General features: G+C 39.1%; 3 protein-coding genes across 3 annotated transcripts; 1 reads left to right on the top strand and 2 right to left on the bottom strand.

Moving 5' to 3' along the window:
• Window positions 1–306: 306 nt before the first annotated feature.
• LOC141433679 (general transcription factor IIE subunit 1-like) lies at window positions 307–12,835 on the bottom strand. The gene is made up of 8 exons (XM_074095780.1): window positions 12,627–12,835; window positions 8,257–8,382; window positions 7,276–7,392; window positions 5,566–5,744; window positions 4,040–4,266; window positions 2,558–2,753; window positions 1,610–1,742; window positions 307–518 (listed from the first exon to the last, which is right to left on the bottom strand). The coding sequence occupies exons 2-8, from the start codon at window positions 8,378–8,380 to the stop codon at window positions 307–309; spliced, it is 1,188 nt and encodes a 395-aa protein (XP_073951881.1). The 5' UTR covers window positions 8,381–8,382; window positions 12,627–12,835.
• LOC141433298 (tyrosine-protein kinase transmembrane receptor Ror2-like) lies at window positions 10,087–12,286 on the bottom strand. Its single transcript, XM_074095273.1, has one exon. It carries the CDS (start codon window positions 12,026–12,028, stop codon window positions 10,103–10,105), a length of 1,926 nt encoding a protein of 641 aa, XP_073951374.1. The 5' UTR covers window positions 12,029–12,286; the 3' UTR covers window positions 10,087–10,102.
• LOC141433680 (rab-like protein 3) lies at window positions 12,144–16,872 on the top strand. The gene is made up of 7 exons (XM_074095781.1): window positions 12,144–12,233; window positions 12,293–12,326; window positions 13,673–13,882; window positions 14,038–14,177; window positions 14,640–14,776; window positions 15,117–15,171; window positions 16,636–16,872. The coding sequence occupies exons 1-7, from the start codon at window positions 12,144–12,146 to the stop codon at window positions 16,777–16,779; spliced, it is 810 nt and encodes a 269-aa protein (XP_073951882.1). The 3' UTR covers window positions 16,780–16,872.
• Window positions 16,873–17,006: the final 134 nt, after the last annotated feature.

Below are 17,006 nucleotides of genomic sequence, written 5' to 3' on the forward strand. Positions count from 1 at the left end.
CTTAGTGAAGACCCGGTTTTAAATGGTTTGGCCTATAACTGTATGGCCTCACAAGCAGAAATCCCAGCTCTGTAGGTCCATTTTATTTTCGATTTATTTATGCAAAAATTACATTCGTACTAGGCCCTCGTGGGAAGTACAGGTCAAGTCCTCTTAATCTAAAAGGATTCTTGTTCCCAGCATTGGGATGTTTATAAGCTGAGGTGAGATGTTTTTTTTATATAAGTGAGGGTAAACGAGCCTGCGGGTCAACTGATGGGAAGCAAACAGCGCCGCCCGTGAGATGATGATGTGTAGGTACTTTAGTCAAACCACTGAGCTATTACGGCTCCTCTCGAACAGAACGCAGACAAAACCGGGAAATTTATTTGGCTCTTTATCAGTAAAAATATAAAGATTATCAAACTTACCGACAGCAGCCATCTCGTTCTTGAGTTTGAAAGGATCCTTAGATTCTTCGTCACTGGAATCCGAACTGTCGGGTTCAGTTCCCTTCAGAGTGTTAGCAGCATTATTTCCTGTAAGTACATAAGTTTTTGTTAAAAAATAAAAAACAATACGCTGATTGCTCTTGAACGGTCTAGCTGGAGCAATGCGGTCTAAGGGCCCTCGCGTCTATATATATATATAAAACAAAGTGTTAGTTACACCATTTATAACTCAAGAAGGGCTGGACCAATTTTTATAATTTTCGTGTTTTTGGATATGTCTCTTCGTCAGGAATAGGATAGTAAGTATTAAAAACATTGGAAAATTGACGAAAAAATAAAATAAAAACAAAATCATTTTCCGATACAAAATGTTCATGGGTTTCGTAACTGTCAAACATTTCATGTTCATTCCGTCGATACGGTAAACTCTCCCCTCAAATTAAAGAACTTATTTAAATAAATTGCTATGTTATCATAATTTTAATGTAGTGTTTTTTTGGGCAGGACAACGGCTGCCGGGTCCGCTAGTATGCTAATACAAGCCATAAAGTATCTGTGTGCCTCATGCAAATCCGTGATTGTCAAAACAAAAAGTTCGAATCTTATGACGTGTTAATTTCTTTCACACAATCCGAGATTAAAACCTTATGTCATTTAAAATAAAGCTTAGTTTTTAAGTGTGTCCCATACTTTTGGATATTTTGGCTGCTACGCTAGTGGTGGTGTGGAAGTTACGATACTTATGTCGGCTTGAATGTTTGAATTTTGGCCAAGTGTTTGGCGATGTGCATGCTCTGGTACATTTGTACACGATGGGTGTCCTGACAAATTTTATCACTTTGATTGGGTCAATGTTAATGACTATTTGGATTTTTCCGAAGTATTTAGCTGATCACTGACTGTATAGTAGTCAAAATATCTTTATCATGCTAAACAAGCACTGTATAAAAAACTACCGGTATCAATAGACGTATTCACGTAGTAAATTGCTTAGGCATTTATATTTAGTACGTGTAGAGTACAGCTACGCTACCTGACGCTAGGCAGCGGAAATGTGCCGCGCAGCCGCACAAGCGATCTGTCGTACTTTTTTTAAATTTTAACCGTAAAAATACTCGATGCAAATGAAAATAAATTATATCTCACGGTAAATCCAGTTTGGCTTCTTAAATACGGACCTGTGTTTTGTTTCTCGTGCGCAAGAAGAACGGACATAATGTCATCGTTCTTCTCTTTGCCGGTGGTTTTGGTAGTGGTCGCGTTGCTGGCCGCTTTCTCGAGGGCAGCCTCCGTTGAGTGGACACTATCGCTCTGCAAAATTTTGAGATAAAGTTTGTATCATTACATTAGATTTTCCCAACCTTTATTCCGCCGAGCCTCCCCGAACCAAAAATAATATTTTCATGCCCCCTTTAAGTTAAGTTCGGAAAAGTTAATTTACCTACGCTACCTACCTAGCTTTTTTTTCGGATGCAAACGTACCTATTACGCCTCCTCCGACATTTCTCTACGCCCCCTAGGGGGCGTGCCCCCTTGGTTGGGAAGCACTTCATGATCACTATTTTTTAAGGGTTCCGTAGTCAACTAGGAACCCTTATAGTTTCGCCTTGTCTGTCCGTCTGCGCTGAGCTCAGAGACCGTTAGTACAAGAAAGCTGTAATTTGGCATGAATATATACATATCAGTCACGCCGACAAAGTGGTAAAATAAAAAAAATTTTTTTTTAGCGTAATCCATAGACGTAAAGTGGGGTGATTTTTTTCTCTCGACTAACCCAAGTGTGGGGTATCGTTGAATAGGTCTATTAAAACCATTGGAGGGTTGCCTGGATATAAAAGAAAAAAATACACGATATACTTACGGTATATATACCTACCTAAATAAATAAAATTAATGAAATGTATGTCGGCGCATCACTTTAAACTTGGCTACATCTATTTGCTTAATTAATTCTTTTTTGCCGTGTTTGTGATTATCAGGAGAAGGTTTGTAAAAGAAAATGTATACAATATACTAAGTACAGTTGTGCTATGCTAACAATGTACTTTTGAATTATATTCTGACTCGGTTTGATAATATGCGTACCCATACGAACCCAGGGGGCGCCTAGTAGTCCTATAAGTTACCTGTTCGTTAGTGACGATAGTGCTCTCGACCATCCAGACGGGGCGCTCCTTGCGCGCCTGGCCGGTGGCGGCCGCGTCGCCCTCTCCGATGGTGATGTCGACGCGGGTCTCCTCCACGGCCAAGCCCTGGCTGCGCGTGGCCTCTCCCGACCACTGCTCGCCGGGCGGACGCTGGGCGTTCTGCTTTGTGTTCAGTCTGCGATACGAATAAACATTTTAGCACGAACCTTATTTACATCCGAACGCAGCCTACAAGCCCTCTCGCTCGCTCGGTATCTCGCTCTCTCGGCTACCAACTCATCGAGCCGCACGCGCGCACACCCGCGAAACGATACTTTTAGGGTTTTTTATGTATAATTTGGTCCTTGTGAACACGGTAACCTTAATTGTGAGAAAATTATGCCTCTAATACCATCAAGAAGACGTTTTCTTTATTGTCCTCCTCGACAAGATTATAAACAGGGTATTCACTGCCATTATTCGAGGGTTTATTAGGTACGTATAATTTTCGTGGGCACATTTTAGTAGAAGATTCTGTTACAGTTTCCAGGTTATCTAGTAGAAATACAGGACGTCCGAAAAAATGAGGCGGTTAAAACGCACAAATAATGACCCTCCAACGTTTTTGATCACTCGGATCAAACGTCAATAACACGTCGTCGTATTAGCTTCACCTGTAACATTGCATCTAATTAAGAGATCATCTCCTATGATATAACAGAATCTTACAAATGCCTATGAGAGAACAGGTTCCTTCCTATTGTGGTATTGACATGAAATTTGACATTTATGCGTAGTTCTTATGAAAATAAAATAGTACATTCAAGTGCACCACCAGCTATTCGAACCACTCAAAAATATGTTACCACGGCCTTATTACGCCGGAATAAGAGTCTGTGATACATATTTTTGAAGGGTTAGGAAGTCCATATTTTTTGCAGTTGACTGTACCATGAAGCATTTTTATCGGGACCCAAAATCTCTATTTCCAAATGTCAACCTCACCTGCCCCGTGGTGCACCCTGCTAGCAACTGACAAAGCTCTGGCGACCGACAGATGGCGGAATTAACATCCAAACGCAACTAGGCAAAATTAAGCAGGCCAGCAACCGGGCAGCAGCGTTGCTGGTGCAAGTGGCCTAGTTCTGCGATAATCAACACGTCTGCCTAGCGTGGTGATTATGGGCAAATCCTTTTATGGCAGCACAATGCACAATCTCTACCCCGGCCCCCAGTTCTCGGCAGCCCTACTATTTCTGGTTACGGTAGCGGCCATGGTAACGGTAGGGCGGGAGGTGCTAAGAATCACCGAGCGACGGACGGCTACCAAAAGAGTGTTGTGGCGCGCCATGGAAGAGGCCTATGTCCAGCAGTGGACTGCTGTAGGCTGATGATGATGAAGCATTTTAGCCCCCCCCCTCTCCCCCCCGAAGACAGGCACTGAAGCTAAGTAACTATCCATCTATCTAAAAATATACAAACCCTCTAATAGTATTAATATCCACAGGTTCTGGCTCCAGTATCTCCGGAGCGAGCTTGATGCCCTCGACTTCTCGCAGCAGGATATAGAGCGGCTCGAGTTGCTCGTTGTATTTAGCGAGCAGCAACCTGGAATCCTTCTTGGGTAGCGCCGATTGGTCTTCTTCTACGACTTGGCTGCAGAATGTGCATCGGAACTCCTGCGTCATCATGTCGTATAACTGATCTGCCTGGAATGTTATCACTAAGTTACTAACGGTGCAAGATCATTACAGTTCAGTGGTACTAACTAAAACTGATACTGAAACTGTGGTATGAACTAAAAGAATTTCTTTGCTCACCCGCGACCTTATGATAGCTACGTATATGCAATATATGCGTGTTCATGCAGTTCATCCGGAATTGGAGCTGAAAAATGTGTGTGAAGTGCCCTCGGTTCGAGACCTTTTTAGAGTTCTGTGCCCAACGGGTAATAAAAACGGGATCCTATTACTAAGACTCTACTGTCCGTCTGTCTGTCTGTCACTAGGCTGTATCTCATGGACCGTGATAGCTAAGCAGTTGAAATTTTCACAGATGATGTATTTCTGTTGCCGTTATAACAACCAATACTAAAAACGGAATAGAATAAATATTTAAGGAGGGCTCCAGTACAGCAAACGTGGTTTTTTTGTCGAGTTTTGCTAATGTCTAATGTTGTATAGGTACGGAGGAACCCTTTGTGCGGGAGTCCGACTCGCACTTGGCCGGTTTCTATTTATTTATCCCGTGCGAAGCCGGGGCGGGTCGCTAGTATTGCATAAACGTAAACGTAGCTATCATAAGGTCGCGGGTGAGCAAAGAAATTCTTTTAGTTCATTGTTATGGACCTCCGCAAAGTAACGCTTGATTCAATAAATTATTCAGTGGTACTAATCTTCAGCCGACGAGCACGAGCACTCTGACTGTGTTCGCTTTAATGGAAGCGCACTCCTAATCTTGAGAGGAATCTAAAAAGCAAATAAACCTGCCAAAAGGATGAGTACCTACTTACCTACGCTAAATTCAAAACAAAAATAAACTTAGCATAAGGGGTTTGAGCCCCCCCCCTCTTAAATCTAAACCGGTGGGTGGAAAAATTTGAAAAAATTCAAGATGGTAGTAAGTACATCAAACTTTCAAGGAAAACTATAACGGCTCAATTTTCTCGAGAATTATTAGTAGTTTAAGAGTAAATAGCAGCCTAAGGTATAAAATATACCTAAACTTGGAAGATTCCGTATAAAATACGAAATCCTCAGAAAAATATTACTTATTTTTTTCGTAATGGCTACGGAACCCTATTTTGGGCGTGTCCGACAAGCTCTTGGCCGGTTTTTTATGTAAGAGGGAGCAAACGAGTATGCGGGTCACCTGATAGTAAGCATCTCCGCCGCACATAGAAACCCGCAACATAGTTATTAAGGGTGCGTTGCCGGCTCTTTGAGAGATTGATAGGCTTGTTTTTTTAAGATCCCTAAGTTGTATCGCTCCGGGAAAGCGGAGCTTACCTCAAGATCTGTGAACGTTTTCCCGCACGATGGGCACTTGAAGCTGGCGCGGCTGGTCGCGTCGCGTTCCTCTGTCTCCATCCGTTTCCGCATCAGATCTAGTTTGTATTTCACCACGTTCACGAATGTCTTGTAGTTTATAAAGTAATAGTTGACCTTTTGTGCTTTCCCGTCCAATCCTGGAAATGAATTTTGGTTGTACAGCGTCTATTTTTGTTACAACCGCAAACAGCAAACACAAACAGCAGCAGTTAGTAAAGGCCCTAAGGCTGCGTTTCCACCAGTTGCGAGAAATGTGTTTCTATCATGAAAATAAGTTTTTGATAAAAAAAAACATTTAAAATACAAGCAAGTTTCATACAAGTACTTTTTGTTGACTGTACTTGTATTTTCACTTGTATTTTTACCGGATTATTGTATTGTCACGCAATTTACATAAGTATACCAAATTTCACGGCTTCTGCTCTGTGTCTTCGAGCGATGTGGCCCGCCCATTGCTACTTTAGGTAACTCATAGACGTGTTTACTTCCTCTGAGCTTTAACTTGCATGTTCTTCGAGATATGTCGATGACTTTAACTTCTTCGGCGTTTTTCCGTACCTAAACCTATTCCGGATTCTACCGCGAAAAGAAACTCTTATGTATAGCTCTCTCCAGAACTCGTTGCGTGGCACTGAGCCTCTCCAAATAGGCCATCAGTCAAGGACCAGTCTCAGAGAGTCATAATTATATCATCCAAATATCATCAGTGGTTGAAGACTAAGTACGGAATTTTATATGAGCGTGTATTTTATATAAGTACAAACACTAGTAGTCCAGACGTTGGTTTTAGGTCTATGAATCAATTTTGCAATAATTTTGAGTTAAGCCTTAAAACTACCAGATCGTAATAAATTTTATTTTTTCAAGCAGCAAGCAATGTACCTACTGTGGTACAATAATTTGTCTGATTGATCTGTGACAGTTATCACGTCTGCAAGTGCGACTTTTCGAATAAAAACAATGTAGTTACGTTACGTGCTAATAGTTTATTAGGCTGTGTTTCCACCAGAGATGTCGGAGGATGCGAACTTTTTTTTCACAAGCTTTTATTTAGTTTCACCTGTCCCGTTGTCTGTGTGTCTGTAATCAAACCTTGTAAGTTAAATTCGACCAATTTCCAGTAGTTGGATTGTATATATTGGCTTATTTTAGTTCCTCAATAAAAGTATACTATATTATGTCGAATTTATTTAAACTTAATGTCTTAAACTTTCGTGATTTTCACTCAGTCAAAATAACACGCACAGGACTTATCACGCTAACACACACGAGTAATATTAACCTCGACGTTTCGGCAACATTACAGTGGCCGTGGTCACGAGTAGACATAATGTTGCCATATAACGTCACATAGTATAACGTAACGTCGAGGAAAATATTACTTGTGTGTTAGCGTGATAAGTCCTGTACCCCTAGAGTAAGTTTTCGGTTACAAAATACGTCTCGATCGCGTTCGCGTAAAATCTCAAGTTGTATGGAAACACGAACATCGCAAACCTTTCGCTAGAGGCACTGTTCATGTTTCCATACAAATTGAGATTTTACCGCGAACGCGATCGAGACGTATTTTGTAACCGAAAACTTACACTAAGGGCACTGTGCGTGGTATTTTTCTTAAAACTTGTTTATAAAAGTACCCTTACTGCCTAGTTATATTAAGTTAGTTACCTGTTTCCATTTTCAGTCTAACTTGGATGAACTTGTCGTTTTTCAGTGTCGCTATCCGAGCTCTTAACATTTTTCTCTCAAATTTTAAGAGCTCGCAGATGTCATCTTCTTTCATACCTGAAAAATAACATAAATCTTAGATTATCAACTGGTGAAGAAGAAAAAACCATAAGGATAAAAATTGAATTATTTTATAAGGAGTCCGTATGTAATTTTTGCAAATCAAGGCAAATATGGTGCGCCAAGTGTCTCGTCTACCGTAGAACTTCAAGGCTACACTTTTACCAAAGATGTATGCGGTAAAAATTACTTCATTTTACTTCATTGTTTACTTTATTTTTCTAGTCCGGCCAGTACCATCAGCCAAATAAGTGGTCTATCAATTTTTAAAAAAGATCCTATCAAATGCAATGAGGAATTTATGGGCAGTCGGCAGTTATGTAGGTAGGTACAAACGTTGCAGTTGGAATGCGGGCCGTCTGTATGTATTCAGTGCTGGTTTCCTATTGGCTGATTTATTCGACGCACACCGCTCCACTTCCTTGTAAAAGTATGTACACATCGAGATGTCTCATGTCACATCACATCTCTCGTCGATACGCACGCAGCCTAATCACGATAATCTATATTTCGGGTTCATTATTCTTAATTGTTTAAATTTAACTAACACACTAATAAAGTAGTAACATTAATAAAGGCTGCAAGTTAGGTAGGGAGGCATATAAGTAGGTCGTATGATAGGCAGTTAGATAGAAAAATGCTATAGTTGGTGTTTATGCTTGCTACAGCATCATCCCTGGCTATAGCATCTTTTCCGGTTTTTTCCATGTGTCCATGATAGGTACTCACCTACGAACGAAATAATTCCTAACGGGAAATAAAATACAAAATTCGGGAAGCAAAAGTTTCCGAGAATAATAGTGATCTGCAGAAGATATTCTTGCTTTAGGTAGGTAGGTACTATTTCAAGATTTCACTTACAAGGATTCCTGACCAGCATGTCGACGATGAGCGAGTCCTCGATGGTGTAGAAGCCTCTGACCACGAGGCGGGCCAACTGCTTCAGGCTGCTGGGCACCTCCGTTACGAGCCGTTCTTCCGTCATTGCTGAAATTAGAACGACATTATAAACCTATTCTTCTGAAATCTTTCTCGAGGTGGCCCTGCCGCTTTTTATGCGAAAATCCTGGAACGTCTTTCGTGGTGGCCACGCGCAATGGGGTCTGCCTGTCGCGCACGGCAACTCGGGCCTGCGTCCTTGTCCTTCATGCCTACGTAATGTCGAACCAATTTAATTTCTCACCTACCTTAGAATTTTGTCATCGAAAATATATTTTTCACTTGTCATACTCGTAAACTTCGTATATTTTTTTATATACAGTGAATGATTGCTTGATTTAGACTACGAATATTGAACAGATCTAATTAAAATTCGATGTTCGTTTTCGCTAAAAACGTAAAAGCCGGTACGCAGGTACCTAGCTATTTAAAATTATCGCCTTCGATGGTAAACACTACAAGATAAAAGGCATTCAAGTAGTGTTAAGTGATTCTGATAGTCAAAGAGCGGAGTACTTACAAGTACCGTATAGTAGCCTGTGGCGGGCTGTTGGGACAGCTTGTTAAGTGGCAGCACACCTTGTGTAAAAAAGATCCTATTTTATTCTCAATTCCAATATCAATGCACATGGTCAGAAAGTATAAAATTATACAGTGTTTGTTCGACAAGTAACTTAGCTGGTAGTGGTACAGTCAACGTCATAAATAAATAAGAGATCACTATTGTACCTTGTCACTTTAAAGTCATATTTGAAAAGCCATATGAAAACATGTAACAAATAACTGAAAGCGTCAAGGTACAAAAGTGATCACTTATTTATGACGTTGACTGTACTAGTTAATGAAGTATTAATAAACCAAGATTTTTTCAAATTACATTTATTCCATTGTAACAACGAAATTATTCTAAAATAATTTAAAAATAATAGCATTGTAATGTGTATACAGAAATTAAAGTAAATACTGTAAGTACATACATAAATAACAACATTGAATCATAAAACAATCCAAAACACCATTGTTAGCTGCAAATTTCAACCTTAAAGTATATTTGTACAAGAGACAAGTCTTAGATTATTTTGGCAGTGATATCTTTAAAATACAGTAACCAATAATTACTGTATTGGATTGTCACTTAACATTGTAAAAATATCTAATTGATAATGGATGTATTTTAAATTCATAAAGTTCACACACTTGTGCTATCCTTCAGTAGGTACTTTGGATGGCCAATGGCGATATTCTCTATGGCATTACTTTTACCCCTAAACAAATACTAAGGAAAAGTAATAATTTAAACATACAAAATTAAATTTACAAAATGGCTGCCTACAAAAATATTAGCTCGAGAATTTCTTAGGAGGTAGATAGGTAGGTAATATTTTAATCTACTTAGATTCAATAATTATGTGATAATTAATGAGAATTCCTCCAAAAACTTTAAAAAATGTCAGTAGGTTCATAGGTCAATTTACAAATACTGCCACGATTCCAATTTAAGTAAATATAGAGATCAATATTTAAGTGTTTGAAAGGACAATAATCACAATTACTACTTAAAATAGAAATTGACATAAACAATAAATATTTGCTTAACTAATTAAAAATTACTTAATAATGACAAAGTACATAAAATATGAGCGCTAAGCTAACTTATTTACATCTAGGGGCAAGAATGTCCTTTACATAACATTAGATTGGTACATACATAATTAAATTACAAACTCAGTCCTTATAATTACAATTGATATCTTTGAAGCACTGGAATTTAGTCAGAGTGAGTTCGTTCAAGAATCATTTGTATGTTGTCTAGTGTTTGGTAGATAAGTCGGAAGTTGGGGCGGTCACTGGGGTGGCTGTTCCAGCACTGCTTCATTAGATCGTACACACAGCGAGGAGTGTTGTCAGGGCAGGCCAGGACATTCCCATCTTTTAGAAACCTAACTACTTCTTCATGCGTCATACCAAAATAGGGCTGCAAGGCAAATGAGAATATCTCCCATAAACATACTCCATATGCCCACACATCAGACTCCAATGTATACTTATTGTACAATATGCTTTCTAAAGGCATCCATCTCACAGGGATGGCATCATGTTCATCTCCCTTATAATAGTCTTGTAAATAAATTTTATGTGACAGACCAAAATCTGCAATTTTTACCACCATATCATCATTTATCAAACAGTTTCTGGTTGCTAAATCACGATGAACAAATTTTCGATCTGAAAGGTAGACCATGCCAGAGGCAATCTGCCTTGCAATGTGTAGCAAGTCTAAGTGACCCAGGGGCGTGGCAAGCAATCTCAAATCCTCTCTGAACTCGGACACTGGTGGGTAGTTGGCTGCTGTACTGCAGGCCCTTAAATATTCATTTAAATCACCTTTCCCCATAAATTCAAACAGTAGGCACATGGGACGGCCAATAGCACACACACCCAGCAGCTTCACAATGTTTGGGTGATCAAAGTCTGCCAGTAAACAGGCCTCTCTTTCGAAATCTAGTTGTAAATCATGAGAAGCTTCATCTTTCAGCATTTTGACAGCAACAAGAGTAAACTCTTCCTCTGGGACTAGCCCTGGGGCTCTAGCTTGGAACACACGGCCAAACGCACCCTGTCCCAAATCTCGAATATAAATTATGTTATTCCTTGGAAACTCCAATTTTTCCAGTTTTGGATTTAGCTGGGCTCCAGTGGTGTGATAAGCTAGATTACTGGGTAGTTTATCAAGGTCAATATCCATATTCTGGCCAGTTCTGCGATTAGGCATGTTACTTTTTGAATGGTTTTTCAAAAAATAGTGACACAGGAGAGCAATTGATGCAATTCCTAAAATGCACCCCAGGCCACCAACAGATAACAGTAACACAAAAGTGGGTGTAAAATAGTTTTCCATTTCTATATTTGGTCCAACAATATTGTCTTCATCTAGGCTTGAATTGGCACATAGTGGTATGTCACAGAGCTCCCACCGCACTTGTGGATCCATGGTGTAGCACCAGGGTTGACGTTCCTCCCCACCCGCATTCCGGCAATAGTTTGTGGAGTTTTGCACTTCAGGGAACACCAGTGGAGGTCTAGTGTGTTGATGTGGGGACTGAGATTCCCATGCTTGACAAGCTCGGCCACTCTCAGTGACATTCATGGTGCCCTGATAATAACGTCCATTGCCTTTCACACAACTAGTAGTCACTTCATTGTAGTCCATATCTGTGATGCCTACATTATGACATGTCACTTGAGAACCCTTGCCTGAAAAACGAGGGAGCTTCTCACAGTCAGGAAATCGAAAATGACCTCTAGATTCTAAATACACTCCTCTGCGTTTCTGCTCTTCAAAAACGATCCAATCATTGTAACAAAATTGCATTTTAACAGCCATGCAATCTTCATAACAAAGAGGTAATCCAAAATATCCAACTCCATCTTTATCAATGCATTTCGGGAATGCGTAAGCACATATTAATTTCTCAGCTTTGCTTCGACACGGCTCCTTGAGAGTTGATATCATTTCCTTCCAGAGGCCTGTCGTGATTTTCTCATTTTCCAGTCCGCCCGTATGGTTGTACCACACGTATCCAGTTGAATAGCTTTTGCATATTTGGCCATTGTATGGCCCACAATAAGGATGCACGGACTTTAAATAAAGGATCACGATTATTAGTGTTATTACTTGGGAATACATATCCATTGCGACTATTGGACAACAAGTAATTCGATGTATGTAATGCCGGATCGATGCATTTTATTCAATAACTAACTTTATAATACACTACGTACTGAAAAAACATGACACTGACTACACAATGGCGGACGCATTATTATTGATTTCAGTTGTTTCGTTCTTCATTACAACCAAGCTAGCCACAAAGCAAGAACCGGAGCAACGGACGGACGTGAGCGAGCGTGACTAATTTGACAGTTGAATGGACAATGTTGACATTAAAATTTTCAGTTTTCACAAGGAAAACGAATTGACGCATATAATCGTAAGTCAAAAATCGTCATGACCAAATTTATTGTGAGGAAAATTAAAGTTGCATTCGACAGTGAAAATCACCTACGAGCTCTTTTGTAAATACAAAATACAATTCTTTCTTTCAAATCCATATAAATAAACAGCGTAACGACTTTATATTTGTAATTAAATGATTGCTGAAGTATCGACTCAAAAATACATTGTGGCAACTATTTGTCTGTATTGTCATTGTCTGCTGTCAAATGTAATGTTGGTATGCTTGTTGTGCACATTCTAAACGTCACAAGTGGTCAAAATAATGAGAACTTACTGCTTTATCTCGAAATGGCTGCAATTGAGAAAGTAAAAGTCGTTGTTCTTGGCGATTCCGGTAAATCACATTCTTACAATTATTCGTTCACCAAATAACACCACTATCTTTCGTATATTCGTTGCAAACAAAATAAACATCAATCTCATGGCCTTCCTACTTGCTTTTTGTAGAGTAACGTGAGTGACATCTTTGAAGTTAGGCAACACAACAACGTGAACTTCACTTGGCGCCAATCTTAAGTTATATTCAGCTATGTTTGGGTCATCGTTCATCCACCATCACCTCTCTTATTTCGTTTTCTAGATTTTTTTTACCGTACAACGGCAAAAACTACTAGACACTGGCAAAATTGTCCTCCGATGGACAGAGCCATATTTTTTTAAAGAAACAACAGCTATGTTTGCACTTAACTTCGACCTTTTAAAATTAAATTTAAATAATTTATATTCAACTGAGGCACTAACAAATTAGGTACATCATAATTTTTATTATGTCATGTTAATTTTCTTTATCTTTTACTTTGTGTATGTGTATAAACTTTATTGTACAAAAAAGAAAGACAAATGCATTTGACAAACTTTGAAACTGAGATACATGTACAACGGCGGACTAATCCCTTATTTCTTTGTTTCTTTTATTTTGTTAGCTTAAAAAAAATGCCTCCTCTACCTACTAATAAATTTTTTTATTCAGCCAAATTCTGACATTTCTCAGTGATACCACTCAAAAAACATTTCTTAAAATATGCAGTGAGAAATTCAATCAATAAATAAATAAATTAAATTATTATTTTGTTAATTGTACACAGCACAAGACATTATTAAGTAGGTATGTTATGTATGAGTTATATGTGTTAATGTTATTCAAGGCTTCCTTGTTTGTGTTAAAATGTTCTGCTGGCTCTATTGTTTTCCCACCAATTCACTATTTTGTATGCACGAGCTGTATTACGAATAATAAAGATAAGGAATAGAGTATTGTTTTTTTATCTTATTTAATTTAGTTAATAAACTTTTCTGTAGCAAATTTGTTTTTTATTTTAGGCGTTGGTAAGACATCACTAACATACTTGATAGCTCACAACAAACCCCTTTTGTCTCCGGGCTGGACAGTGGGCTGTTCAGTGGAGGTCAAACTTCACCAGTACAAGGAAGGGACAGAAGCACAAAATACATTCTTTGTTGAGTTTTGGGATGTTGGAGGTTCAAATGGACACAGGAATACCAGGAATGTGTTCTATCAACCCACACATGGTAGGTTGAATATTTAATTGCATTATGTCAATTCAAAAATGATATTACCATGTGAATATTATTGACGAGATTTACCTTGCCGGTTTTTTATTTTCACTGCAGTTCATTGTATTCACTTCTTTTATACACTTATTTGTTTGTTTCTATAATTTCAGGAATTATTCTAGTACATGACTTGACAAACAGAAAGAGTCAAGTTAATTTACAAAAATGGCTTTCTGAGATATTGAATTCAGACAACCCTGCACTTCAACATGTAGATGTTGATCCGGAACAGTTTCTTGGCTCCACACAGGTGAGGTTTAATAATTCTATCTTATTATTATTGTGCCATTGTTCTAAAGCAATTAATTACTTAGAATATTAAATTTCAATGAACTACAAACAATTACTTTGCTCACCTGCAACCTCATGATAGCTATGTCTATGTAATAAATGTGTGTTCATGCAGCTCCTCCACCTCCACACTGTAAGAACACATACAAACCATACAAAATCCACCACATCCACCATCACATAACACTGACGCGTTTCGAACTCAACCAGAGTTCATCCTCGGCGCATCACAACCATTAATCATGCTAATAGATGGTTGCATAGATATAGCTATCATAAGGTTGCGGGTGAGCAAAGTAATTGCTTTTAACAATTGTTTGTAGTTCATTGATAATGAATGACCATCAGCAAAGTAACACCTGATTCAATGAATTAATTACTTTAAGGCCAGCACAAAACATTTTATTGCATTGTCTTCCAGATTCCTATTTTGGTAATTGGAACCAAGTTTGATTTGGCAGAGGAAAAACAGAGGAAGAACCAATACAGAAGACTGGCTAGCAGCATTGCAGAGCAGTGTGGCGCTGATGAAATATTTGTGAACTGTCACCAAGCCAGGTTCGCCATTTTGTAATTTAACTCGTGCAGTCAGCTTTTTGAGGCTATCCTTAGCTGTATCCTAAATCCTACACTGTATTTAAGTTCGTATTTATCTGTATTTTATGTGCAAGTATATCTGTTTTGTTCAAACTTTGCGCGCGCGGAATTTAATACAAATCTAAATTTAAAAGTATAACTCGCCTTTAATTTTACTGTAATTTATATTTAAAATTACCGTAAAGTGAAATTGCTACCCCTACTGAGACAGTGCAGATGAGGCGTACAGTTACTGTTACACACACATAAACATGTTGTACAGCTACGTTTTCGTTTTTAAAAGCGCGATATTATTTTGCAGATCTCTAGGACCTGGCACAAGTAACTCGGTTAAGCTTACAAGATTTTTCGACAAGGTAAACGATTTGTTACTATTTTATACTTATTAGGTATTCATTTGTGATAGACCGTCCTGAGGCCTTATTGTCTCAAGCCTTGGAATCACAATCGTTTTTCACTACTTCTTTCTGTCACACGGTACAAGACGAGGGTAGAAAGAGATGGTGAATACAATCGTGAATGTCAGCGCCTTAGACAATACGGCCTCTGAAGTGTGTGTCAGCCTTCAGAGTTTTACTTCCACCAGCAGTCCTTATTCAGTTATTCTAATGGCCTGGCTATGACGGCGTTCGGGATAGTCCCCTAATGCTCCGTTTCTACCAGAGATGTGCAAGGATGTGGTGCGACTTGCGAGGAATGTGTTTTTCATGAACAAATAGAAACGCTTCATTTACCTCGCCTTGCTCCGCTCAGCTGTTTCCACTAGAGATGTGCTGTGCGAGGATAGGTAAATGAAGCGTTGGTTTGTGAAAAACACATCTCGCATCACATCTTTGCACATCTCTGGTGGAAAAGCAGCCTTGATTGGCAACACACACAATCTTCAAGGAAAATTATTAATTGACTGACTCATTAACGCCCAGGATTGGATCTTTAATTGAACTTTTGCATAGAGCGGGAATTTCCGATTTTTCGAAATACCTAACTACAGAGCATTCAATCTATGCGCCGTGACTCGTGGTTTTTGTAATTACGTTTATGTATTTATTTATAGATGTAGGTAGTTTTTTTGGCAAACAATAATGTACAACTCAGAATGTACGGGCAATAATGTACGACGTGATAATCCGAAGCATTATTGCTTCCAATTATCATGCCGTACATTATCATGGTGGCGCATTATCAGGGCATACAAAATATTGCGCGCGGTGTAATGTACTTAGTAATAATGTATGACGTGATAATCTGAATCCAATCGATTCGAATGAATAGACATTTTTCGCCGCGGATCGAGCGAGCGCAGCGAGCGAGATCAATATAGTCGGAGCAGATCCGACCCGGCCGGATTAGGTTGAAGAGCGAGGGCGTGCGAGCGAGGCGGCAGCCTCGCTCCCCGCTTTTGCCCTACGTTAGGTATTTTTTTTATTTCAATCTCGGAAATCGTAAGCATGATAATCGGAAGACATAATGCTTCGGATTATGACGTCGTACACTATTGCGCGTACATTATTGGTTCCCTGCTAGTTCGGTACGGGGTGATACTGCACGGCATGATAATTCGTGCACATAAGCACGGATTATCAGGCCGTGTATTATTTAAGCGTGCATTAACAAGTCGTACAAAAACTACACCCGTTTTTTGACATTTGACTTTGATGTAGTAAATAAGGTTTTGCCATCGTATGTTCGTATTTATCTAACTTTCTCAACTTAGCTTACTGAAGTATTAGCTTCAATAAAATTCAGTAAGCTAGTTGAGAAAGCAAGATAAATACGATTTTTTCCGACAAATACGATGACAAAACATTATTTGTTGGCAGGTGATTGAGCGGCGCCACTACCCGCGGCGCAGCCCGTTCTCGGAGCGGCGTCGCGTGCCTCCATACATGCTGGCAACTTCGACTCCGCTCTCGTCAAACAAACCGGCGCAGTACCTCAGCCCACGCTTCTATCGTATGGACTGATCAGTGATCATAACATAACAAGTGTTGTGTTGTATATAATACGAAAAATTATTGTATATATTGTATCTATCTATTATTAAAAAATAACTTCAAGTACTGACTTATTTTTATAAGTCTAAATAGCCTAAATGACTGTGACTAGAAAGGCACCCTCCCGGCCCGTGGTCGAACTATAGTTTGTCCAACTGCTTTTCGACGCTTTCCTCTTTCTGGGTGTTTTGCCCTTC

The sequence above is a fragment of the Choristoneura fumiferana genome, chromosome 12 (assembly GCF_025370935.1).
Source record: "Choristoneura fumiferana chromosome 12, NRCan_CFum_1, whole genome shotgun sequence".
Classification (NCBI taxonomy): domain Eukaryota; kingdom Metazoa; phylum Arthropoda; class Insecta; order Lepidoptera; family Tortricidae; genus Choristoneura; species Choristoneura fumiferana.

What these genes read in the sequence shown, in the direction of transcription:
- LOC141433679 (XM_074095780.1), bottom strand. Translation starts at nt 8,380, where the DNA reads ATGACGGAAGAACGGCTCGTAACGGAGGTGCCCAGCAGCCTGAAGCAG. An exon ending in CATGCTGGTCAGGAATCCTT is followed by an intron (nt 7,393 to 8,256) that starts GTAAGTGAAATC and finishes GTTATTTTTCAG; the next exon opens with GTATGAAAGAAGATGACATC. An exon ending in GCACGAGAAACAAAACACAG is followed by an intron (nt 519 to 1,609) that starts GTCCGTATTTAA and finishes ATGTACTTACAG; the next exon opens with GAAATAATGCTGCTAACACT.
- LOC141433298 (XM_074095273.1), bottom strand. Translation starts at nt 12,028, where the DNA reads ATGGATATGTATTCCCAAGTAATAACACTAATAATCGTGATCCTTTAT.
- LOC141433680 (XM_074095781.1), top strand. Translation starts at nt 12,144, where the DNA reads ATGGCGGACGCATTATTATTGATTTCAGTTGTTTCGTTCTTCATTACA. An exon ending in GTGAACTGTCACCAAGCCAG is followed by an intron (nt 14,777 to 15,116) that starts GTTCGCCATTTT and finishes ATTATTTTGCAG; the next exon opens with ATCTCTAGGACCTGGCACAA. An exon ending in TTACAAGATTTTTCGACAAG is followed by an intron (nt 15,172 to 16,635) that starts GTAAACGATTTG and finishes ATTTGTTGGCAG; the next exon opens with GTGATTGAGCGGCGCCACTA.